The sequence below is a fragment of the Cornus florida genome, unplaced genomic scaffold, assembly GCF_030987335.1.
Source record: "Cornus florida cultivar Cherokee Brave unplaced genomic scaffold, ASM3098733v1 CherokeeBrave_3.0.0_Hap2_Chr09, whole genome shotgun sequence".
NCBI lineage: Eukaryota > Viridiplantae > Streptophyta > Magnoliopsida > Cornales > Cornaceae > Cornus > Cornus florida.
This window is the reverse complement of record NW_026775579.1, coordinates 69,892,907-69,919,135: the sequence shown is the minus strand read 5'-3', so window position 1 is coordinate 69,919,135 and position 26,229 is coordinate 69,892,907. Positions and strand designations below refer to the sequence as shown.

The window sequence follows — 26,229 nt, the reverse complement described above, 5'->3', positions numbered from 1 at the left end:
CCAAGCCACAAAAGCAATACGGATATTAGGGGGTTTCTAAATTTAATACTGTGCTGTCAATCGGACCCATTTTTTGGGCACCTGGCTATAACATTGAGTTCTCATAATCTGGAAATACATCATTACAAGCAACAGAACTGAGGCATTTCAACATAATTTCTTGCTTTAAGAATGTTCGATAAAGTATTTACATATAGTCTGCAATCATATACCTCCATTAAGTGTCTCATTTGGCAAACTGGGACTTCATTCTATCCAGGTGAGCTCAAAAATTCCTATTAAGACATCAAAAAAGGCTATCGAACCAAAATTATAGATGTGGTGCTGTTTTGGAGCTTTTTTGGGCAACTCTTTAAATGAAAATAATAAATAATAATAAAAGGAGGGCTGTATGGATTTGGATCTCATAAGAAAACCTTCCTTATTGTCCTTGCAGCAGCACGGGAAAACAACTTTCCAGCTAGGTCGGCCGGCATACGAAGAAACTGTTGCTGCAAATCTGGTGGAAGCTGCAAAATATATATAATTATAGCAAGATGAGGAAAACAGGAGCCTCAAGTAAAAAGAGTAGCGATTTCTTAAGATAGGGGAGTATAAAATTTGTTTCTTTGTTTACGAATGAAGAAATGAAAAATGTGGAGAAACCAATGTCAACGACAATAAATCTGAACCAAAACATAAACAACTAGAATTGTAACTTGAGCCGGCCAACCACAAACCAACCAATGGCGGATTTAAGCTTAAGTTTTTGGACATAGGATTGGGCGTATGGTAAAATCACTTCTGAGGTTTGGGTGGTGGTACTGGTTTCAAGCAAACCAGCCCACCCAACCTAAACACAGTGTGATGCCTTTTTGTGAATAATTATGTTAGTATATAAATTGGCATGAAATTAAAGATAAGCAGCTATAGCCTGAGAGGGTATAAATATAATAAATAGATGAGTAGGTTAATTATGTATTTAGGTACTTGAATTTTGCTTCATTCTTACCTCGGGAATAATAGAAAAGAAGGGCAGAAATCTCTGAACAGTTGCAAATTGATAAAAGACTGCTGATGCTTCCTCTGAATAAGTTATCTGATTCTTGAATGGGGTGACCTCTTCATCTCCCTACATGATTATCATTAATTAGGTTAACAAGTATAAGAATCGTTGGATTATAAACTAGGGAAGCTTTCAGCCTTTTGTTTTTCCTTTTACTTCAGAATAATAGTTCATATTTTGTTCACTTCTTGAAATACACAACTGGTCATTTTTTTCCAGTTTCTGATATTTGAAGACATTAAATTTCCTTGTCTTACTAAATTACATTTGAACTAGGTTTCCAAGTGCTTTTTGAGTAAATTTTGTTGTTACTTGAAATTTCACTTGGAGAATTTACACTATGATAATAATACCTTATGATCCATAAACTTACCATTCTCAACATCAAATAAAGTATAAATTAACATTATCATGGCCACTAGTTGAACAAAGTAATCCAAATTTGAGTTTGGAATGGTTTGAAGGATCATAAATAAAATGCCATATCACATCTCCAGCAGGTTCATTAAAATATCTCATTTCCTGAATATGTGTGTTTTATTTTTGGTAAGGTATATGAGTGTATAATTTGTGCGTGCAGAGAGAGAGAGCTGTTGCCTGGATATGGTTCTCTCTCTCTCTCTCCATACAGGTACTCATGCGTAGATCATTTCAGCACCTAAGATGAATTTATTTAGCATGCATAAGAAGTTCAGGTGCAAAAGCTTTTACCTCGCTGGAGCTTTCATTCCTTTGAAACCCTGATAACAGTAGCACAAGGCGATGCAGGGTTTTCAAGTTGATGACATCTTCGTCAGTCAATGAAGAGGAAGAAACGGAACCAACAAAAGGTAGGTGTGGAGTTGTGGCAGAAGCTATAGAATCAAGGGTAGCTACCCCAAGCGCATCCAAACCCTGTAATTATTTGCAGAAACAATCAGGAGGAAGGAAACACTAGGTCTTGACTCAAGTTGATTGAACTGTGTAGATTATGAGCTGAATACAGTTCTGTATCTGCAGAATACATGCATTGTCGCCGTTCACTAAGTTTACGTTGATTCCTTCATTCCAAAAATGACCCACGAGTCCAATCTAACATTATCTTTCATTTTTAGAAGCAAGGCCGCATATATACACATGGCGCTATACAAGAACAAGAAAAAATCATTTTAAGGGAAACTGCCCCCATTTAGCCATCAAGTGCCTTTTCCCCATGCATCATGAGCAAGAAATTCATAAAGTACCTCACCCTAAATTATCTGTCTGGACTCTGGATCAAGAATATGACCAAAAAAGGCCTCACCATGCACCTTTTTAATTTAACAAATTAAGAACCAATTAATCAATGTTTTCAAACTGTTCTATAGCGTCTTTCATTTGACATTTGACAAGAAATCCCATATGATCATAAAATTTGAAATAAGAATATTCTCATGGTCATATTTTATAAACATCAGGTGAACCTTGACATACAAAAATTAACCCTTGGCGATTCACTAACCACCAGCTCGATCGCATAGGAAATTAATATTCCAACAGTTTTATATGCATTCTGTTATCATTTTATAGCCTGACGCAATTAACCTGAGAAAGAGGCCCAGCCGATTCAATCTTGTTTGATCAATGGGTTAAAGCAAAGACCATAGTGTCCAATTTCAATTTATGACCTGATTCTACTACTCGGGTCATTCAGATCACTGCAGGTCAGCCTGATTATTACTGAAGCTTTTGCTGTTACAATGAGAAAAGATGTGTGCTTCTAACAACTTTGCATGGGCTTCACATGGTCCAATGGACATTTTGTCACATTTAATATTATATGATAACCAAGGAAGTTATCCTCTCTTTTATTCCTTTCCTTTTTCTTTTTTCCTTTTGGGTGTGTTTGCGGGGTGGGGAGGGAAGTGGGGGGGCTGGGAGTGGAGAGACAGCAAGTCCTAACAAATTGCAAGCATGCCCAGTGCATGAGAATCTTGTGCCTTACAATTCTCCTACTCTTTGAATGGTTAATCAGTAAAGATGCCCAAAACCCATACCTTAGCCAATTCTTCAAGAAGTATTTCCCTCACAAAAGAACCCTGCCAAAATTTCAATCAGATCTACAGTTAGTTTCATGATCTATAAAAGAAAAAAAAGAAGAAAAAAGCATCAAGATTGTTGTACCTTCTCAGTTAGAGTGAAAGAAAGGATTTGCCTGACAACCACCCTGGTATTGTTGTCTTCCACTTGCTTCTTAACCAAAGCCCTCTCTGTTCTGGCACGAAGGGACTGCCATAAGATTATTTCAGGTTCTGAGTAAAATTAGCTGGTGGGAATGGAAATCACAAACCAACGTTGTTGGAAAAGAAACATAAAAAGGATCTCATTCCCTACTATGTCAAAATAAATTTTCAAGAAAACAACTAAATTCTCGTGAGCAATCTAGAACATTAAAAATAATTACAATTATGGTTTGACATGAGATTTAAGATAATGGCAGATGAAAGTACTTCAAAGAAACTAAATATATAAATAAATACAAATAATTGGTGATATGGAAAGAAGTAAAGCATCTACTTATAGGAGATACATCTCAAACCCATGATCATGACCAATGTTTAGAAACGAAGACCAAACAAGCTGACCACCAAAGTCTTAGCTCGAGTAGGAGAGGTTAAGGGGTCAAGCCCCTATTGGAACATGTGTGTAACTTACCTATTGAGAAAAGAAAACCACCAAAGTCTTAGCTCGAGTAGGAGAGGTTAAGGGTTCAAGCCCCTATTGGAACATGTGTGTAACTTACCTATTGAGAAAAGAAAAAAAAAAAAAACCTGCTTGATTAAATTCCAGTACTGTGATTTTTATTATCAAATCCTTCACTTTATTGGGCTAAACCAGGATGTCTCAATTGGACAGATAAAATTTGTGTTTGGTAGAAATTACATCTATTAATGAAAACAAGAACAAGAGTCGCAATAGTAAGAAAAGATATGACGGCTTAATAGTTAAAGAAAAGACATGACCCTAGAGGGTGAAGAATATAATGATAACAGACGCTAAGTTCTAATATAACTTGACAGTAATGCCAACGGAAGTCAGACTCAGTCTCAAATGAATTTCAAGAGTCTTGTTGTATTTGAATAACGTCTGATTCTTTAACATTGCCATCTTGACTGCCATGATAGTAAATCACACTTCGGTTTCATTTCTCCCATCTCTCTCTCTCTCTCTCTATATATATATATATATGCCCTATTCTTATCTCTTCTTATTGCCATTCTATGCAGAGGAAAGCCTAAACTTTCCTTTATTTCAGTTTGAATTGAAAGACAATAAAACAAAAGAGCCATATTAGTGTGCCAACACATTCCAGGTCTCTAACCTTCTCACAATGGTTCCCTCGAACCAACAGACAAAGAACAATGTCAGAACAGATGGCTAAGTACTCATTACAGAGTTGGTGGTTTTGCCTATGTTTCTTTGGTGGAGAGGAGGGAGGATAGAGAATTTGCACCCATGACGGTTCAGCTCTTGAATTCCACCTCACCACAGCTCTCAACAATTTCTCTCTTTTGCCACATCTCTTTGACGGAGAAGAGAGAGGTTGTGGTGGTGAGAGGTGGCGGGAGAGAGAGAACAATAGAGATGGATAGGGCCCAGGGGTAGAGAGAGGGAGGAGAAGACACTGAATTATGCTGAGGGGCAAATTTTCCATTCAGGATTTGTTGATAATGTCGGCTGTGCATCACCTATTGTGTTGTTTAGTGTGAAGGTAGAAAGGTAAATTTGCAGTGACAATTTGGCTCAACTAATGACAAATGCTTACAGGAGAGGTCGAGTAATTTTTCAAAAAAAAATCATACATGAGTGAAAAGTCCAAACCTCAAGGGAGGTCAGGGTGATTCACTCTTAAATACAGTACTCTCTAGATATCCTATGATGTACGATAAAAAGCAGGAATATCAAAACAGAAAACAACGACAGTTCTCTCTAGATGTCCTACAATCTCTTGTTTAAGCCAATAACGAGTAGGAATATCAAAGACAGGAAAATGCAACAAGTATAAAGCACAACAAAATAAAAAGAGGCTATAGGAACAAGTCAATTCAAATGATTTTTACCAAATATATCTTTTTAGCAACTTGTTCGTATGATCTTGAATTTCAAGAACTGCCATATTGTAACAATACCCAAAATTTTCTTTTTATTTGACACTGATTTTTGGCTTTAGTTTTATTGTAGTCATTTTTTGGGTTGGGGGAAATAAAGAGGACAGAAACTGCAACAAGGTTAGCTTTAAAATGACACATTACTGTCAAGTGCTCACAAATGGTTCCTCAAAAGTTTAAGATATTAGAGCAGCCTATTCTTTTAACATGGTATTAGAGCATGAAGCCCTATGGTCGAATCTCCAGTCGCGTTCCAAATAATATTAAAAAAAATTACATGGCCGGCACAATCATCAGAGGCCATATGTGAGAGGGTGTAATAGAAATATATTCTTGTACCCCTCTCTTAAGCATAAGCTTATAAAATAAGTGATTTTTAACAATTAAAGGAATACACTCCAAAAATTTTAATAAAAAAGCACAGTCCATTTGTAATTAACTTTGTTAAAAAGTAGAAGCAACACTGATTACAGAACTGAAGGACGTAATTCTTGAGCATGAAAAATTCAAATTGGATGCTAGGTCAAGAAGAAAAAAGTAAAAAACAAAATGGGAAGAATAAAGAATCATACCTCTTCTAGTAGAGACTCTAACCGATCAATCCGGAACACGCCATCCTGACAAGATTATAGAATCGCAATTAAGGTTCATGAAGTACATTAACAGCATGTGAACAAATTAGCATTAGTAACAAGTGGAGTATTAAAAAGTACGACAAAAACTCACATAAATAAAAAGGGAAAGATCGTAGTTGCAATATATACCTTATATAGAAGATCTTGCAAGGAAGACTTCAGCTTGGGTGAACTGTCTGTTAGTACTTTCCTAGCAATCCATGGGTATGTACTACCCAAAACTTTGTAATTTGGGTTAATGCCGATTGCAATCCCCTCCAAAACAGCAAGACTGAGATATGCCGAGAAATGTTTGATGTTGAAAAGAATACGATATTAACAATCAGCGCAGAAGAAAAAGGCACTCAAACTTATTCAAGAAATCCACTGAATCTAGAGATGACTCTTGAAAACATTATCGGATATATGCACGAAAGTAAAAGAGCTTTACCTCCGAATGACAAGAGAAAAGTACGAAGGTATTTGAAATTTGAACTTGTACCTGCAAAATGAAAAATGAAAAATCCTTCAAACACCAAAACCCCTTAATACAAATTTTTTGTATCTGATCAATTTATAAATCATTGCATTATGTCATATGTTAACTAATGTCAGTGAACTTTCATTTTCTATAATTCTAAACCTCTTCTTCCTATTGTTTATTGAGGACTAGTCACTCAACTAAGACACTTCTCAAGAAAATAATTACTGAACTAAGACATCTCTCAATAAAATAATTACTAAACTTCATAATTTACGTACCTATAATTGGCAGGAAAGTACTATAATTAAATTTTGATTGGTATGCCATATCAATTCTCATGTGAATTTTATGTTCCGTACATAGCAGCAAAATTTCATACATGCAATACTATCAGATCGTTCACATATTTGGTATACCAATCAGAACTGCGCTAGAATTAAATATTTTATATAAAAAAATAAATTCCATAAAACTTTGTTTACTAAATTAGGTGATTAAACATACAGATTGAGTAGGAATGCATCATCCAAGCCCGAATATGTATTTGGTGGATTAAGACAATCTTCAAGTTGAATTTATTCGATTGAAGGACAAGTTATGTTTTCTACAATCATAGGGTGGCCATCTGTAGTTATTGTGGGTTTTGTAGCTTTTCACCTTTCTGTAAATTTCATGGACAGATTGTGGGTTATGAAGTGTAACTAACCTCTTCCATACTTCATGTCATCAATTCACCACTTCAATCCACTTGGAAGAATTCTCTCAATAATAGTTATGACAAGATTTGCCATCATGCTCTCTTTTTTATTCTTTGTTCTTTTCATTTGTTTTACTTGCTTCTCAGGAAGTTGCTCTTTTCCTTGTATTTCATTTTTGCTCGATAATTCATCTTTCTCTCTCTCTCACCACACACAAAGAAGGAGAACAATAAAAGGAAGTTATTGATTTAACTTGAGGCATGATTTAATAGATGTAGTACAGTAAAATCAAAAGATAATACTTGTAAGTACCCATTTAAACTCTTGCACTGGCCACCATTATAAATTCCTAAAGGTTCATTTCGTGAACCCCAACAAGAAAACTGATCACTTGACTGAATCCAAGAAAAACATCTACCGTAAGCATCAATATATTCAATTAGTACATAATTATGATATTTGCAAACAAAAAGCAGGGGGTATCAGAAAACTATACATGGTAGTTCCCAAATTTCCTAGAAGATCTCCAAAACTTATATTCCTGACCCCTTTGGCAACAGCACTTTGGAAAACACCTTCAAACAGAAAGCACCCTGTGTCAGTACTACTAGATACAACAGATGAATAGAGCCCTTCCCAGAAAGAACTCAAAGACCATAAAACCTTTGTCGAGGGAACTCCAAAGCTAATAAACATAAGTCATTAGAATTTGGACACTCATGTAAGGATGTAGACAAAAACCTGTTAATGCCTTTGTAACAGAATCCTTGTCTGCCGTTGGTGGAAGAAGCCTGCAGAATTTATAAATAGACCAGCCTTACAAATATTATCACCCATAAGAACACTTTCGTCGGAAACTAAACGGGAAGATAATCATGATACCCGAGAGTGACAAAGTCCTTGGCCAATGCATCAAAATCACGATTTACAAGATGGAGACAAGCTTCAATAAAACCATCACGAAGCTCTTGTTTAAATTCACCCATCATACCAAAATCTGAGGGTGAAAGTTACTCTAGTTAATTCCCATATACAACTTAACAAATACAGCTTCCCAGATGACAAAATTTGAGTACAAAATTGCAGCAAAATAATGTATTGAATCATATAAAATCTCAGCCACTAGAGATACAATTAACTTGGGTGGCAACAAATTAATGCAATGCATTGCAAGAAAAGTAACAGTATATACTCAACTGTTCTAAGATTTGTGTCAAGTTCATTTACAAATTTCAATGACTTTCATGCACCTTCACATTCAAATCTGTAAGGAGAATTGGAAATAGGACCCCCAGTAACAACTTATTGCTGTTTTGAGTCTTTTGACTGGCTATGTGATATTTAAGCACTAGGGTGACAGTTAATTTTGAAAGTGATGGAGCTTTCAGGCATCTCATAGGAATGAAATTATTCCATTTGGTTTCAAAGTCCTTTGGCACAAGTTTATTATTAATAATTTAACAAACACATATAAGCCACTGCAAAAAATATTACAAGACACATATTTCAAATGCTGCCATAAAACGTGAAGGGCCTTTCATTTTTTTTCTTATACATTTAGTTTTGGATAAATCAAAATGAACTCTTTCTAGTGATAAGGCCACGTAAATCTCAGTTAGATAATCTTGTTTTGGAATATCTAAATGCACATAAAAATAAAGTAATCTGTATCAGGTGCTCCTAGTTTCCAAAAGATCTTTTGGAGTGAAAAGGGAGAAAATAATTATGTTCTCATATGAATAAATATCTTTTACGACTCCACCAATAGACATTGATGTGGCTTGAATTAAAGCATTATGAATCCCAAGGAGGCATGTAGGTTGAGGCAGTAAGAAAAGAGATTCTCTAAAGTGAAATAAATAAATAAAAAAGAAAAGGAAGAGAAGCTTAATCCCAAAGACTTGGATTAAAAGTTGTTGAATATATTTCCACTTGGCTCTCCACTTCTTTCTTTTTTTCCCCACCTGGATTATATAAACAGAACTTGAGAGCCCATTCTTGTCTTTTTCGTCTATAACAGTCTAGAGGCATCATTTACAGTCGTATGATGGCACTTCAGGAGTAAGTATTACCTACCATAATGTGACGTTCCAAGTTACAACAATATTAAGTAGAACCACCCCATGGGGAACGGGGCGGGTGGGGAATGGGGATCATGTCAATCCAAGTGGTTGTTCAATAATGTCATCTTATGTACCAGAACTGACAAAATTAATTCAATAGCAAAATTCATCAATTATATTGCTGAAATTATTCAATACTGAAATAGCTATCATGGTGATTCCGCCACTTCAAGTTCAATAGTGGATGAAGAAATGAGATAGTGACTCCTCAAAAAGAAAAAAAACTAGGCCATACAAATAGCAAAGTTTCAAGTTATTGCATTGAAACCTGAATCATCAATCAACAAAACTGCAATAGTACGCACACATTTAATGCTCTTTTTATCATTACAAAGATCAACATGTTTAAACCAAAAAAAAAAAAGTGAGGGAACAAGAAGTTATGAATGTATAACATGTTAGGCATGATAAATTTAAGAGACAAATGAGCAAAGGTATGTTTGTCCTACTATCTGATACAAAAATGATTTAAAATCCAATCAGATTAAATTGATGTGGAAAAAAAGACACATTACTAAATATTACTAAAACAAGAAAGTTGAAGGATGTCATATGTGATAGTACCTGTCCATTTTTAATAAGCCATATCCTGTAAGCATAAATCAAAATAGTACCTAAATAAGCTAGTTTCCCATCATATGTGCGAAAAAGGTTTCCAGGGTGTGGATCTGCATGATAGAACCCATATTCTAGAAGTTGATTAAATGAGCAGTAAACTCCAATCTGTACAGCGCCAAGAAACAGATATCCGTTTGTCATTTTAGAAAATGATGTAGGCTAAATATGACATTTGTTTCCATTCAAACTACAAGAATGTGTCAATGTGATTAGTTTCACCGCTAGACCTCAACCAAGTGAAGATCCTTCACGTCGGACAACTTCTGCCCCTACACAAGATAAAAAGGACAAAAAATTACAAGGAATACAAAGTTATATAATTGAGAGGGATGGGAAAGCAACTTCAGGAAAGAATGACTCCTTATGGCCGCTCCAATGATTTTAAAAGACCTAATATGCGGTCAATATCATGAAATATCTTTCATAGCAATTCTTACAACTTCCTACCATACTGTTTAGTTATTTATGCAATATAATTACATGCATAAATGGTTTGAATAAATGAGTATGGTGTAGCATAATATCTCTACCAGGCATCTATTTACACAAGTCGAGGAATAGCGCTTGGAAGTGTAATCCTTACAAAATATTTCTCTTGCAAACTCCCCTAGAAAAAAAGAGCAAAGGAAGACTAAAAGAGTATTTGTTTAAAGTAACTGCCCTACTTTTTTGTCCATTTAAGAAATACAATCCTGGTAGAAATATGGTGCTTCAGATAATCACTAATAAACCTTATAGATTGAACCTACATGATGGACATTTTCCAGTTTTTTTAACAAGAAGAATGTGGCACCACTGTTTTTTAGAATGAATATAGATGATTAATTACTTGGTCTCTGATCAGCAACGAAGAGCAAGCTAAGTTCTATGGCCAATTGATCATTAAGTGTCGTTCTTCCAAGAATCTGATTCCAAACCCATCATTAAATGCACTAGTAACTGTAGGGAAAAGAAAGAAAAAAGATAAGAAAAGATAAGAAAAAGATGGCATAGTCTATACCTCCACCCACTCCATAGTAAGGACCTTACGAGTTGTTTGCTCCACATACATTTCTGGAACCACAACATCTTGTAGACCACCATATAGCTGTCTGATTGAACACATAGCAGGCAACAGTCAGGGCATCCAGCCATATATTCCTCTGTCCCAAAATAAGTCTCTTTTAGGGATTTCAAATTATTAAAGGAGATGCATTTAATTGCATACATCCCTTTGAAACTCTAAAAACTAATTCTTCAAAATTTTAAAGTTTAAGTTTGTAAAATTGGGAAAATTTTCAAAACATGAGGATAATTTAGGATATTGTTTGTACATTGACTTTTCAAAAGGGGCTGTTATTTTGGGACATCCTAAAATTGAAAGATGGACACTTATCTCGAGAAGAAGGGAGTAAAATATATTTCATTATAAAGTAACTGAGTAACAGTGGTTACTTTGAATAAACATGCAACATTTTTTATCAATAAGCTTATTATAATGCACTAGAATTCTATAATTTGAGGCTACGATAGGTGAACTAACAGAAGACGTTCCAGAAATTTCAATGCCTTTGCTAGAACCTCATGGAATTACACTGTAAATGACAAGTCGAACCATTTGAGATTTCAACTCTTATAAGAAAATTTTACCTACATTTCCAATTATCAACCATCAGTTATCATTGTTGGCGTTAAGAATAGATGTCTACTATTTGGTTTATTGGGCTCTACAACGCAGTCTGGAGTGTGTTTTCAAGAATCTTTATCAGAGCACCCTGATCGATCAAGCTAAAGCAACAGATCTATCAGTCCTAGTCCAGAAAGTCAGGACCAATTGACATAAGGCTGTGGAGCAGTAGGAGCAGTAACTGCAGTCGCTTGACTGATCAAGGCAAAGCTCGACCTGTCAACTCCCTCCAATATCTCTAGTACCAATCAAGGTTTAGCTATCGATTTGAGTGCTTGAATGTTCTTGTAGCATCCTTTGGTTCTTTTATGGTAAATTGTTGATCTCCTATCCTCCATGCAAGTAGACACACTACTGAACTACATATATTCTTACGTTCTTGTATGCTTTGTGATTATATTTGTTAATCTATTGTCTTGGTAAGATTCTGCAATTGTTGCATCACAATAAATTAAATGTAACCTGTGGTGCAACAACAACAAAGTGGTATTAGAGCTTTAGATCTTCGGCTGTGACTTGTGATACAGTCGAATATAGCGAGTACCAAATTCGAGGTAAAAAGTTTTGATAGAGATTTTATACCTTTAGCAAATGAGAATGAATGATTTACTGAAATTGAAAGAGTTACACAAATCACTACAAGAAAGACCAACAAAGCCTAAGAAGATGAGCCACCAAACTGGCAGAAATTGGGCAAGAAGACTGCCAGCGCCAATTGACACAATCGCTTAGATAAAGTCACATACAATGGAATCAATGAAGAGAAGGTAGCAGAGATTTGAAGGAAATTCGAAAGATTGTGCATTGTGAAAGCAAATGTGTGGCCTTCAGATGGAGGACAACATGAGTTTGTGGAGCATCTCAACACATCTTCAATGACTCAATTGTTGATTGGGAAAGACAAAACCATACTTCTATGGGCTTCGTTACACTAATCCTAGGACAGCCTGATGATTACCTTATTTAAGAAGATACCCTTGAGCTTTTGATGATCACGAGAAGAGAAGAAACCAGATAATTAAGAGTCCCAAGTAGAGGGACTTAAGGTGAAGAATGAAACAAATCGTGTAAGGAGCAGAGGCAACGGAAGAAGTTCTGATGATAGGAACAACTCTCAATTGAAGTCTCAAATAAAGCACGTGGCGGAGTGCTTTCACTGTCACAAGAAGGGAAAAAACAATAGCGTCTATCAAACTTGGGAAAGAGAATTGGAAGGGAGAAGCAGGATAAATCTGTAGAGTCAGCACGTGTGGTTGCTGAAAGCCTGAAAATATAGAGAATGAAGGAGAACTTCCAGCTGTCTCTTCCAAGACAAATAATCTTGTAGATTCTAGATACTAGTTTCTCCTATCACGTGTCCAAAAAAGGAAGAAGTTTGATATATATAAATTAATACAACAGGTAAACGGTTCTAATGGAAAATGATGGTGGACCTGCATATAAGGCGATTGGAATAAGCACAGTGAAAACCTAACGGAGTTGTGAAAATTCTTGGGGAGTTCATACATGTCTCTAACTTCAAAAAGAATTCGAGTTTTCCGGGCATTCTCAACTCTCTCAATTGTATTTATTCAATAAAACGAGGAACTAAAAATATGCAAAAGGACCTTAATCATAGGCCAAAAGATTGGGAATTAGTAAAAGCTGGTTGGAAATATAGCCACAGGTGGAGCAAGCTATAATACCTCTTGCAAATATTGATTTACAGATAAAGCTGGTTGGTAATACTTGAGCATTATTCTAAAACATTCCATTAATCCTTTATTTTACCGTATTGGATTAAAATCTATTCAATCAAGCATGATTAGTTACTTACTAAGCTGTCAAAAGTGACTGGTTTGGCATGGTGGATGTCAAAACAAAGGATTTTGAAGTGATTTGATATTTGTATTGACATTTTTGCAGTGGTTTTGTACATGTGGAAGACTAATGTAGAGGTTTGTTATAAGTTTTGAGAATTTTGTATAATCGATTATGTTTTGCTTGGGAACGATTAGGACATGATATGGTTATTTAAAATTCTTCCACATCCATCATTGATCAGTGCTGCAACATCCCACCCAGAGATATGTCCAAGTCAGAGTCTAGTGTTGTTTGTTGTTAGATGGAGCCTTATATCCAGTTTTAAAACATCCTATTTACCAAAAGAATTGAATTAGAGTTGTAATGTAGTAGTTACCTTTTAGGTTTACTCTATATGATCATTTGCCCAAGAAATAGAACCAACCCAAGTCATATCGTACCAACTTGTGCCATTGAGACCTGATCAAAGGACTTTAGGGGGATCGCCTTCCGGGTTGCCCCGTCCTGTTTGCTTGACAACAATTGAGACATATTGTGCTTATTTTAAATGATTCCACATCCCCAACTGATCATTGCTACAATATCCCACCCTGGGACACGACCAAGTTAAAGTCTAGAGTTGTTACATGGAGAGCCTTGTAAAACATCCCATTTATTAAATGGAATAGTAGTTGGGTACCTATCAGACAGGGAAAACTCTAATACAACATGCTACATGAAAGTTTAATCTAGCATGAGACTATGCATGGAACATAAAATATTGAGACAGAGAGAGAGGGAGAGAGTTATCAGTGACTGAAATGTATATGTCACATTTCTCATACAAACGTTAGAAGTATTTCAAAAGGCATTCTCTTACCTGAACTTGAGTCCATTCTTTGCTTCATTATTGTAGTCCATCTCCTGCATTCAATGTGATTACCTGTATTCAATATGAAGCACTAAGAATATTCCTCTTGTAAGAGAGTTTTAATTTGCTTTATGCACCATAGATGTTCTCGAGTTGTAAGTAATTTCCAAGATGAAAAAGAGACATGCAACTGTAAAAGCAATAGTGAAGTTTGAAATTGTTTAACTGTTCCCTTAAGAAATATGAAAATGTCAACTAAAGAATGCCAAGGTATTAGCAAAAAAACATGTCTTGAATCTCTTATGCAAAGATCTCAGAAGCAAAATCACTAATATCGCATTACACTTTCTTCTGAGTGACTGTTCTCTCCAAATCTTCAGTAATTCCATATGTGCACACCGTGACAATTCCAATAAGTTGGTACAGGCACATATCTGAATAGAGTGTAGCTTTGATGCAATCATTAATCCACACTCCAAACAGTCTTTGTGCAGGCAGTTTAATCACTCCACCGGAAGATTTGATCATAATAAATCTCTGGAGCAAAAGAAAACATGATTCTCCTATATCAACTCAACAAAGCCTTTTCACAACTACTTGGGGTTGGCTACCTGAATGAGAGTTATTCATTCTGCTCTATCTTAGACCATAACCTAGTCAACCACATAATACTATTATCTTTCCTTATGAACTCTACCCATGTTAATTTTGACTTCCTCTAGCATTATCCTTGATGTGGACCATGTTACTATTCCTAACCAGTGCACTTAGTGGTCTTATTTGCACATGATTCTCCTATGCAAAAAGACAAATAATGCTGGCATTCACAAATAAAAAAGGAGATTTCAAAGTTTTAAGATCCATATAACATCAAACATAGAACACACTGAAAAAACTCTCTTGATCTTCCAACAGCCTATAAAGGAAAATCTGCCAGAGGCCACCCACTAATATCCAATAAACTGAAAAGCTTTTGCTTTTTTTAGAAGCCAGTGGAATGCAAACAGCAATGGCTAGCTATACTCCTATCATCCTCACACCAGTAAAAAACTCCAGAGCATGTCATTAGTGTTCATATGTTACGAAATGAGAGCATAGTTAAATCTTTTAATCTTTGAATGTGGCTTTCAACAGCATATCAACCATATCAGGGAGTGTTTGTGCAGGTTTTAACAAACATAGCTTCTGAGTGTAGTAAATGTAAACTTCAGGGTCTGTCAGTATAATTATCCGAACCTTTAAAAAAAACATCTAAACAGAAGAGCCCAGATCTCGAATTTTCCCAGAGATAGCACACTGCACACAGGAAACGCGTAAAAACAGCTCAACCTTGATAATACTTGGAGAAATCATATTTTTTTAGAGGAATGTGGTTATATGTCAACCAATGGCATGGAAATGGTTTCAGTACCTTGTCAGGACAAAAAGAGGAAAACTAGTGCAATACGATCATGACATCGAAGACCAATATATGTAACAATTAGAAGTCATTAGATTAATGTTGAAGGACCATTGTTTGGTGCAATGATCAAAGATCGGGTTGCCAAGGTGAGAACGAATGTTAGATCTGAGAGTAGCACCAGATTGTGCAATAATCCCATGTTTTGTCCATCCCTTTCAACACTCTATACTGGCGGGATCAACACTAAGTGGGGACTGAGGGCTTTATGGTGTTTTAATCAAGTTGAAGGAACTATAAGGACTAAAGGAAGGCAAGAGTGAGCCTAGGAAGAAGAATGGAGAAAAGATACGATTGCCTATGATTCAATGGGAGGTCATACCCTGTATAGAGCTAAATGTTGAGCAAATTCGTGCAGCCAATCCCAAGTGGATGGGACTTATTGATCTGTTAAGAGTCGTACTACAAGGGGCGATGCAGGAAACATTAGTCCAAACTCTTGAAAAAGTAAATGGTAAAAGCACAACTATTTTGACTATATACAGTGTCACATAACATACTTAAACATTGTAATATCATAATAAAGAATTAAGGAATAAATATATACCCGAAAAAGACTTGATGCCCATTCATCAACAACCGCCTACAAATTGAACATATTCATAATCGTAAGACAACTTCAAAACAAGGAAACTTTTAATAAAAAAATGCCAATGTATTTATAGTGGCATACTAATTTACTCCATGAAATGAGACCCAATCAGAAAATGGTGCAAACATCAAGGCTGCAGGTCAACTAGTAAGACATGATACTCATATACCATTTATCAATCACAGCATAAAATAAGTGTGAGGCATTTTCAACCACCAGTTACATGTTGCAAAATTACCTGAAGATCAGTGTTAAATTTGCCAGCCGTTCTAATTAGCCCTGCAAGATAACGCAAGATTAATATGTCCAAGGATATGGCAGCTTGAACCCCAGGCCTCTGCACTTTGATGGCAACAATCCTTCCACTAGGACGAAGCTTAGCTTGATATACCTTTGAAGATACATGGAAGAAAATAAAGAAACAAAAGTTCAGCACCACTTTTAAAGTGGAACACCAAAATAGTGCCCAATATAAGTCTCAGTTAAAAAACAAAAGCAGAAGACCTGCATGATCAAATACAAACCTGCCCAAGTGATGCTGCTGCCACAGGCTCTGCCGAAATCTCTGAGAAAAGCTCATCCATTGGTGATCCAAGTTCTTTCTCTATTGTATTGAAAGCAACTTCAGTGGAAAATGGTGCTATTCGATCTTGCAATAGTGAAAGCTCGTCCAGATACGAAGGTGGTATCAAATCCTAGAAAGATATTACCAGAACATGCACACGCTGAAGATCATTACAAAACGGAAAAAGTATGGCTGAAAATGAGCATATGCTGAATGTTCTATAGATCCGCCTAGTTCAAGCTTGTCATAGGCGACTCATAGCCTGCGTGTGCCAATGGTTAGAGTTTTCCAGTGGTAGCCCTCATATACAATATCAATTCAAATGGAGAAGATTGCAAGCAGGTCTAAGCATAGACAAGATACACATGAACACATGGACATAGGATTGAGGACATATAAAAATAAAATAAAAAGGAACCAAAACTCAACTATACATGGAAAAAATCAAAAGAGGCAATTAATGCTGAGATATCACTAGGCTTTAAATTCCAATAATATGCCATAAAAAGTTGTTTAATCAACCAGTACTCCAAATTGCCTGGACATGCACCAAATAAATTATTATAATAAAATAAGTACTTTTATGGTTTTTAAAATAAGATTTACTTTTTACGATTGTACAGTAGCAAGTAGAGCCATTTCATCCGCACCCACGCCCCAGCCCCCCACCCCCCAGAGACAAAAAAAGAAGAGAAAAAAGACAAGAAAGAAAAAGAGAAACAAGATAACGGTGTTCCAAATTCAGGAGTGATAAAGCAGCCTTTGGCATGTCTCTTAAACCTTGGGTAGAACATCTAAAAAACAAAATAATAGGAAGCACAAGATGTAAGCATCCAAAGCTTACAAATGATCTAACCTTTTCATTAGGTCCAAAATTCCATTTCCCAACAAGCTATTTCACTGGAATTATAAAAATTTCAAACCATGTCGCTGCTATATCAGCATAAATGACCATATCTGGTTCTAATGTTTGCATCAAAAGTTTCAACGTGTTTCGAAATTAATAAAAACTTTAGCAGCATTGTATAAAGGCCCCACCTGAGCTAGTGATAATTAAAAATTTGCACAAAGAGAGAATTGCAATTCAAAATTCTTAGAAGATTTCATCAAAAAAAAAAAAAAAAAAACTCAGTGCAACAAGGCCAAATCAACCCTATTAAAAAGCAACCCTTGGAGATATAATTTTCAGCCTATGCAGTTCATTTAAACTCCTATAAATCAAAACGAGGCAGATGTGGCAGTTCACTTCCAACACTTAAAACTCATAAATAAGTTGATTTCTGGTACATTTGACAACTAAATGGGACCCATCAGATGCTGGTTAACAGCATTTTTTCTTATCCTAAAATGATAAATATCATCTAGAATCTAGCAAAATTTACTAGACTGTTTGTAAGTGAAGCCATTGGAAAACCCGCAAAATATACCAGACACTTCATTGTTTGTACTGCATGTATGATTAAGGGAGCGACACTCACAGAACCGATGATTTTGCCAGAATAGGAATGGGACTTATACCGACAGACAGTGGTCTTACCAGAATACCACAGGGACTTCACATCTATTTACTAAAGGAATGCTCTTCTTAATCTCATATCCTTACTGCCCCTCACATAGTACAATCAAAAGCTTTACTATGGTTGTTTATCATCAATTAATTTATTATAGCAGCAAGCATACTTATAGAACAGATCAAAAAAATAAATTAAAAAAAGAGAGATATATATTAGTAAGTCACAAGCATATGACTTCTTTGCCTTAATTGAAATAGATAATAGGAATGAAACTATTTACAAAATAGAAGGTGATAACTTACAGCTCGAGACGAAACAGCCTGGGCGATTTTGATATATGCCTGCAAAAAGAAACAAAAGGAAAAATTATGCATAATAAAGAAGCAAATATAGTAAGTCAGATGGGTGACTTAAAGTTTTATAACAGCGAAAAAAAAAGAAAAAAAAAAATATGTTATGACCAATAGACCAGTGGCCTAGCGGTAAGCCCCTACTTCCCAAAGGACTACTTCCCAAAGGAAGTTGTGTGAGTACCAACTAAGAAAGAAAATATATATATATATATATGTCATGGCGGCTTAAGGAAGAAATTTCAATACAAATTTACATCACTGACACTTCAAAAACCTTCACAAGTACGGCAATCTCCATTGTTGTTTGGCTCTCTAAGATTCTAAGAATGACAATCTTCATTCACTTTTTTTTTTTTTTTTTTTTTTATTATTATTATTAAAAGAAGGCATTCCATAACAACAGTGTCTGAATTCGGAGCAGTACAAGGACCACAATCATGGTCATTAACAGTCAGGTGACAACAGAGGTAGTTACAAATTCAAAGCAGCATTGGTACAAACCAGATCTAGGATAACAAAACTTGAGGTTTTGAAGTATGATTGTTTTATAATAGATTATCCCAATCAGTTGAAACAGCATCCACTTATACAATCTTTCAAACTTGTAGGAAGAGCTCCACAAAAACCATAAATTTCAAACTTGTTAAGCTTTGGTCACTAGGAAAGGAATTGCTCTTCATTTTAACTAATAAGATTATAACCATTTAGAGTTACTAAGTCAGTTAAAATGTATAACAAATGAGATGCCCAGCGGCACCTGCCTATGTCCATCCGGTGATGTACCCACCTTGAGTTGTCCCCTCATTCATTAGATCCATGTTCTGGCATTAAATGTGCTTAATGGTTGTCCTTCTAGTATGTTGCTAGAATTGTTGTCTTAGATTACTCTTGAGATTCTTTTGGTACGAGCAGGAGAGAAGGCTCAAGATTGGCAAGAAGGAAAGGCTTTTCAGTTTTTACTGTCTGGTAGAAGGAAAAGAAGGGCAGGGAAGAGAAGGAAAGTCTTTCCTTTTGTGCCCGACATTATTCCTTCCTCCCGCAAGGGGAAGAAGATGCAGAAACACGTTTCCTTTAAGCTATATGGAGTATAATTGTAAAATCATGAAACATCCCTTCTTTCCTTACTCCTATTATTCTTGCTCAATCAAACTAAATAAGGGAAAAACCCTTCCATTCCCTACGGATACTTTCTCCATTCCTCGTACCTTACTCTCTAAAATTTCATACTTCCTAGGACGCGAGGGATCAAATCTCGGTCCTTCGACGACTTCAAGTAAGACCAATCAACACGTGCTCATATTGCAAGGGTCTAGTCTAATGTTGATTAGCAACACTGCGTATAAGCAAGAAGAAGAAGTTGAATCGGTTTGGGTCAGCAGAATCGGGCAATTGCCAATATTTTGCTTAAAATACAAGTTGTCTCATGATATGATTAGGTATCGACAAGTCATATTGTGAGACAATCTTCTCTAATGAAATACTAATTTTTTATATTCTCGTTTTTAAAAAAATATATAACAACAAAGTTTTCGATATAATATGTTGTAGTATTTAAATCACATATTTAGATTTGTAATTTTTTTCATAAAAAAAATTAAATAATACATCTTAATCGAGTAAATTTAGCTGTTGCTTAATTCTCTTTTATATGTTCACCATTTATAAGTAAATTGACGTGTTGTATGTGGGATTGGAATCCACCATCCACAAGTCTTTAATTATATAAGCATGAAACATACTTAAGGAAATTCGAAATTTGTACACTACCAGTCTATGTTACAGTAACTCTTCAAAAGTGGTGAAGTACCCGTGTCAGACACTTATTGCTCAGACATGAATATGGGATGTATCCGACACTTTTGGTTGGACATGTACCTTAAAAAAACATATCCAATTAATCAATTATATTGTATTATTACTTTTAAATGAGTTAAAAGCCTAGATTGAACACTATATTGAATAAAACATTATTTTACTCCACAAAATAAAATGAACTAATTAAATAAAATGAACATTTAGCAATGTCCGTGTGTCCTTCTATTTAGCGATTTGGCGAGTCCGAACATGGATACATACCCGTACCCGAGTCCATGTAACATATCACTCTCTGCATCCACAACTTCCACCTTCCCTCCACAGTATGGACATGCCCTGGCGCTTGTTTTCTCCCCAACTCTCTCTCCTCTTCTTCACACACATACACCAACAAACACATTCTCTCTCTCTCTCTATATATATGTGTGTGTGTGTGTGAATATATTGGTTGATATGATGAATTGTGTTTTCTGATTTTTTTGCTCTGAATTGAGATTGGGACTGTTTGATTTAAGACAAAGGTAATCTTATTATATAAGTCTCTTGAATCCTATTCTACCAATGCTGTTTAATTCAGATCAAATATATTGGAACAACAAGAACACCAGTACATATAGGTGTATAATGAGAAAAAGGAGAATATATGAGATGATAATGGTGATCACAATTATCGATTTGATTTGATTTGATGTATTTTGCATGATGTGTGTATTTTTGGATTGTAATGAAGATTTATCACGCAATGTTATATAATGTTGTCCTACAGGACTTTGAACATTTATCTTTGCTTATGGTACATTTTCCATCTCTCTTGCGTTCCTTTCCTTCCAAATCTCAAACCTTCATAGAACATAGAAAGTTTTAGGAAACCCCGGATTCTGATTGTCCCATATGCCTTTTTATTTTTATTTTTTTGTCAATAAAAAGATCTATTTACTTTTGGGGGAGAATAACATCTTCATGTTAATAAGCAAACATACCAAACCGCATTCAACTAAAATATTCTTAATCATGGTAGAATCCACAGACATATCTTAGATAAAAGCATTTAAAAAGTTTAGGAAATTAAATAAAAACTAATCCAAGAACCCAAAGGCTATGGTCTACCGACTTAAACTGGAAAATGAGAAGGGCAGAGACGTGTGGATGTAAATATACTAACAGATGCTCAGAAATTGCTTCGAGATTCAGTAAACGAGACATACCGGTCCAAGTTGTAGCAATATCTTCCGCAGCTGTGCAGCTCTGACCTGCAATCAAGCAACAAAACACGAAATTCAACTTATAAATATATGCATCTATGTATATGAACATATATATATATATGTAATTTCAGAAGAGTCCCAACCTCAAACATCTGGTCTGCTCGATCATTAACGCTATCTATGTACCGAAGCACAAACCACTTGCCGAGTGTGTTGACGATCTGGAGAAGACGGCGAAGAACAACCAACGGTTTGTTCCGATAGATTGCAGCAATCTTAGAGATATTGTACTCCGTCAGAGAATCTGCCTCCGATGTACTGAGCTCGAAGAGATAACCCGAGTACTCGGTGAACGCATCGATGTCGCTGGAGGCGGAGGCCAGTGGCGGAAGACTAGGGGAGGGGAGGGGGAGATAGCTCGCCGGATTCCGGCGGAGACGGCGGCGGAGAGAGCGGTGAAACCTGCGATTGGCGGTAAGTGCAGGCGGAGGAGACGGTGGCGAGACGAGTATCATTGTTCAATTTGTTTGAGCCGTTGTTGTGAAATGGATAATACAGAAAGAGAGTCAAAACGATTTATGCTTATGCTATTGGCGGGAGGAGTGTTGGTTTGCGTTGATTCGTATGGAAATGAAAATTCTGATAGGTTGTAACGATTTGTGTATATGTTATTAGTTGTATGTTTTATGTTATCGGTATTGTTTCCGACTATAGTTAGGCCAAGTGGCACGCAGTTATGGCGTGGCATTGATAGGTTAGGAGAGTGCACACGTACTTATGTGGTGGGTCCCACTGTGGGCCATTTAGAACCCCTACCAGGAGAGAGTTAACCTTGATAAAATTGAAAATTAAATACTAAAGTTATAGTTAAATTGTACTTAGTAAATTAGTAATAATAAAAATTGAGATTTTTTATTGTCACTTAATTTTTTTATTTCATTTTAAATAATATTTAATCAAATTATTAATTGAATAAACACTTGATCAAATGAAACATTCTCTTGTTTCAAATCCCATCAAACAATTTATGCAAGAAATGACACAAGTGACTTTTGCTTGTATACCATCAATTAATTTTTTTTTTTCATTATTTTATTTTCTTTAAATATTTGTTTAATAACTCTATAGGGATGGTTTACTGACTTGCATTTAGGAAATCGAAAGTTCGAATCCTTGTAGGGCCATCTTAGAAATTATTTTTTATAGTTGTCTAATACATATGAGACGATGAGATAATATGATACTCTACGAGGTGTGATACCACCATGATTAACCAAAATATATATATAGTAAATGAAAACAACTGTATAGTAGGACTCACATGAAAAGTGAAAAATTATTAGAGTTTTTTATTCTTTTTCTCTTTTTTCCATGCCATGTTGATTGATGAGTTTTTTATTTTTCGGTAGTTAATTATGGAGATATGTAATTATGCATCAGGCCATAGATAAATGATATAAGGTTGTAAAGATTGATATTTTATGTTAAAATTTTATTTTTCTCTACGGTCTGTTAGCTTAATTTGATCAAGTTGAATCAATTTACTTTTATAACTTAGTGTTTGTCAAGTTTAACTAATTTACTTTGTGGCTTAGTATTAGAGGTTGTCTCTTATCCAATTCGGATAAAAAATAAAAAATATAATTGGTATAAATAAATTAAATATTAGCCCATCTAATAACTTTACTTTTTTAATCTATGACTAACCTTTGTTCTTTTTGTCATCAGGATATATGATCCAATTGCCTTTGGGGTAGAATTGGGGCGGAGCTCCAAATGTTGGGCCCATATTCACCGTTTAACTTTATGGACCGGACTTTGGTCAATAAAGTATGGGCTTTTAGCTTTTTGACTGAGACTGAATTTAGTCACACTCCAATGGGCTCACCTCAACTTGTAATGGACAGACTTTTGAGCATTGGGCTCTTTATGCATTCATTTTTTTTTCAGACATACCCATGTCGTTTATGTATGGGAATATTGAATATCTTCTTTACACCGACACATATGTAGTTTTGTACACATGTTGAATATCTTCTCCACACCGACACATATGTAGTTTTGTATGTATATATGTTGAGTTGTCATGGACCAAAATCATAGAGCTACATAGGATAATTTCTCATTTCCCATATGCATTGGTCACTTTTCAGAAAATTTGGCTTTAAAGGCATTTAAACTCTCAATTTTTAAGATGTGCCTCTGTCAAATATATATATATATATATATATATAAAGGCAAAGCAAGGAATTTAATTCCGGGACATGTTAACACTGATAAAATATAGATTTTTTAAGCAGACCGAAAATATAATAATGTAGCAACAGTGCAATAGAATAAGTGAATAAAAAATGAATAAGAAAAAAAAAAAAAAGCAAAAGAAGGTTATTGCACATAAATTATGTATTAGTGTAAGAAAAAGAAATTTTTAAGAAGAAAAAGAAATTTTTTAAGAAGAAAATGAAATAAAAAGAAAAAAATATATGAGAGAATTTTGAAGGAAAAAATAAGTTTTAATTGTAGAAAGAGAATGTAAAAGTTATTAAAGATGACAAAAAGAAATTTGATAGAAAGGAATAAAGAATTAAATACATTTTTAGAAATAGATAATTTTATGTAGTTAATTTATAAATTTTATGAGGGTGTTTTAAAAATATTTACAAATTATACGTATAAAATAAAATAAAATTTAGTGAATTCAGGGGTAGAGGAGCCATTTTATTAATTTGGGGATTTGGGGGGAGGGCATCCGCCCCTATATATATATATATATTGAAATCATTTTTATGTTTTCTGAAGTTTTTAAAAATACTAAACTAAACAAATCTTAAAGTGGACGGTGAGAATTTGAGTCTCCAAATGAACTAAGTGATGTATGTGAATTTTTTATCAATGACAAAAAATTAAAATAAAAATTCTTATCAAACTTGACTAAGTTGAATCAACGATTCCTAACTTCAAACAACCAAATCAAAAAGTATACATAGAGAAGAGGAGGAAATAATATTTACGGACTCGTTCTTGTTTCCATATTGGAATTTCCTTCTTATCGGATTGAATTTTTTTTTATTTTTTAAAAAAATTAGTTACTTTTCTCCTATGTAAGTTTTTATCAGCAAGTTTGTTGGGTTTGATTTACTTTTCTCCTATGTAAGTTTTTATCAGCAAGTTTGTTGGGTTTGATTTCTGATAAAAAAAATTTGTTACTTTTCTCCTATGTAAGTTTTTATCAGCAAGTTTGTCACTTACCTCATAAGAAAACAATTCTTTCTCTTCTAATTTGTACGAATACAAATCATCATTTGTGTCTTTTATCTTGGGATAGAAATACATATTTGAGGAGGAAAAAAGACTATTTAGAAAGTTTGATTGAGTCCAGATCTTCTATTATGTACAACATTGTGTTGTAGCGTTTTTTCAATACAATTAAGTATGTTTTAACACATTAAATTTTAATGTGTTAAAAATTTATTATGTTGAAAAATATTAGTAACCGCTAAAAAAAATATAAAATTAATGTGTTGACAATTTCAGCATCACTAAAGACTTTGGGTGCCTTATAAAAGATAGAAGAGATATCACTAAATTACAAAACACTCTGTGTTTAATAAAAATTTCTTGCACCTACAATGAATACGAAGGAATGGAAAAAAAAAGGTAACGATATAGGAAAAAAACCAATTCATACGCTCGAACACCCAATAATTGAGTGACACAATAATTGAGTGACATTTGAGATTGGTACCAATTTCCTTTCAAAAATATTTGGAGTAAAAATGTTCCAACATGTTGTAGGGACACAAAGGATGACGATATTTCTACCCCCAATAAGTGAGTGACATTTTGAGATTGGTAACAATTTCCTTTCTTAAACATTTGGAATGAAAATGGTCCAACATTTTAAAAACTATAATGACACAAACGATGATGGGTCTATTTCTACCCAATAATTGACTGACATTTTGGGATTCGTAACAACTAGATTTCTTAAATATTTGGAATAAAACTATAGATAGTTTTCAGATCAGGCATAAGAATAATAATAATTATTATTCGTTTTTTATTCAAATAAATTAGAAAAAAAGGGTTGGAACACACCCAAAAAGTTGAGTAATTAAATAATAGGATAAAGTATAACAACACTCCCTCATGTTTGCCAAAAGGATATACAAGTGAAATTTTTTAGTTTTTTGGACAAAGACACCCCTGACATGAAAAATTGACCAAATTACCCATTGATAATAAATTAGACCAATATACCCTCATGAATAATTTATGCATAAAAAAAATAAAAAAATAAAAAACAATCTCTTCCCCTCCACCGTTCCACCACCACCAGCCCACTACACAAAGCCACACATATATATAGGGGTTCAAATTTCACATATATATATATATACCCACAAATTTTTGTATAGCAAAACCCAACACTACAAAATCCAAACAATATGAAATTGGATCTTTTGATTAGGTGCTCAATTGGATACCTGCAATCTCAGACAACCACCCACCCAACTCTGTCACCCAACCGTGAATATCATCACAAAATCCAAATTCAACAACATGGGCATGAATTTTTTTTACCTCTGACAAAATCCAAATTCAACAACATGGTCTAAAAGATTGTATGTAGGTATATATATAGATGAATTAACCAATGCATGCGCCAATTTAGGATAAAATCAAACACTGTGAATT

The 26,229-nt window shown here is 34.7% G+C and overlaps 1 protein-coding gene across 1 annotated transcript; it reads right to left on the bottom strand.

Moving 5' to 3' along the window:
* Positions 1–49: 49 nt before the first annotated feature.
* LOC132274259 (uncharacterized aarF domain-containing protein kinase At1g71810, chloroplastic) lies at positions 50–22,192 on the bottom strand. The gene is made up of 21 exons (XM_059775493.1): positions 21,675–22,192; positions 21,532–21,576; positions 18,461–18,499; positions 16,604–16,774; positions 16,318–16,470; positions 16,035–16,070; positions 14,038–14,081; positions 10,710–10,800; positions 9,937–9,978; positions 9,706–9,814; positions 7,851–7,965; positions 7,710–7,759; positions 7,465–7,543; positions 6,238–6,288; positions 5,937–6,078; positions 5,745–5,789; positions 3,188–3,292; positions 3,061–3,102; positions 1,757–1,939; positions 992–1,111; positions 50–509 (listed from the first exon to the last, which is right to left on the bottom strand). The coding sequence occupies exons 1-21, from the start codon at positions 22,044–22,046 to the stop codon at positions 405–407; spliced, it is 2,139 nt and encodes a 712-aa protein (XP_059631476.1). The 5' UTR covers positions 22,047–22,192; the 3' UTR covers positions 50–404.
* Between the last annotated feature and the right edge of the window lie 4,037 nt (positions 22,193–26,229).

Coding starts and splice junctions, on each gene's coding strand:
- LOC132274259 (XM_059775493.1), bottom strand. CDS start 22,046: ATGATACTCGTCTCGCCACCGTCTCCTCCGCCTGCACTTACCGCCAAT. Junction 14,082..16,034: donor GGGCATCAAGTCTTTTTCGG/GTATATATTTAT, acceptor CATTGAATGCAG/GAGATGGACTACAATAATGA. Junction 7,544..7,709: donor TGTTACAAAGGCATTAACAG/GTTTTTGTCTAC, acceptor TTCTGTTTGAAG/GTGTTTTCCAAAGTGCTGTT.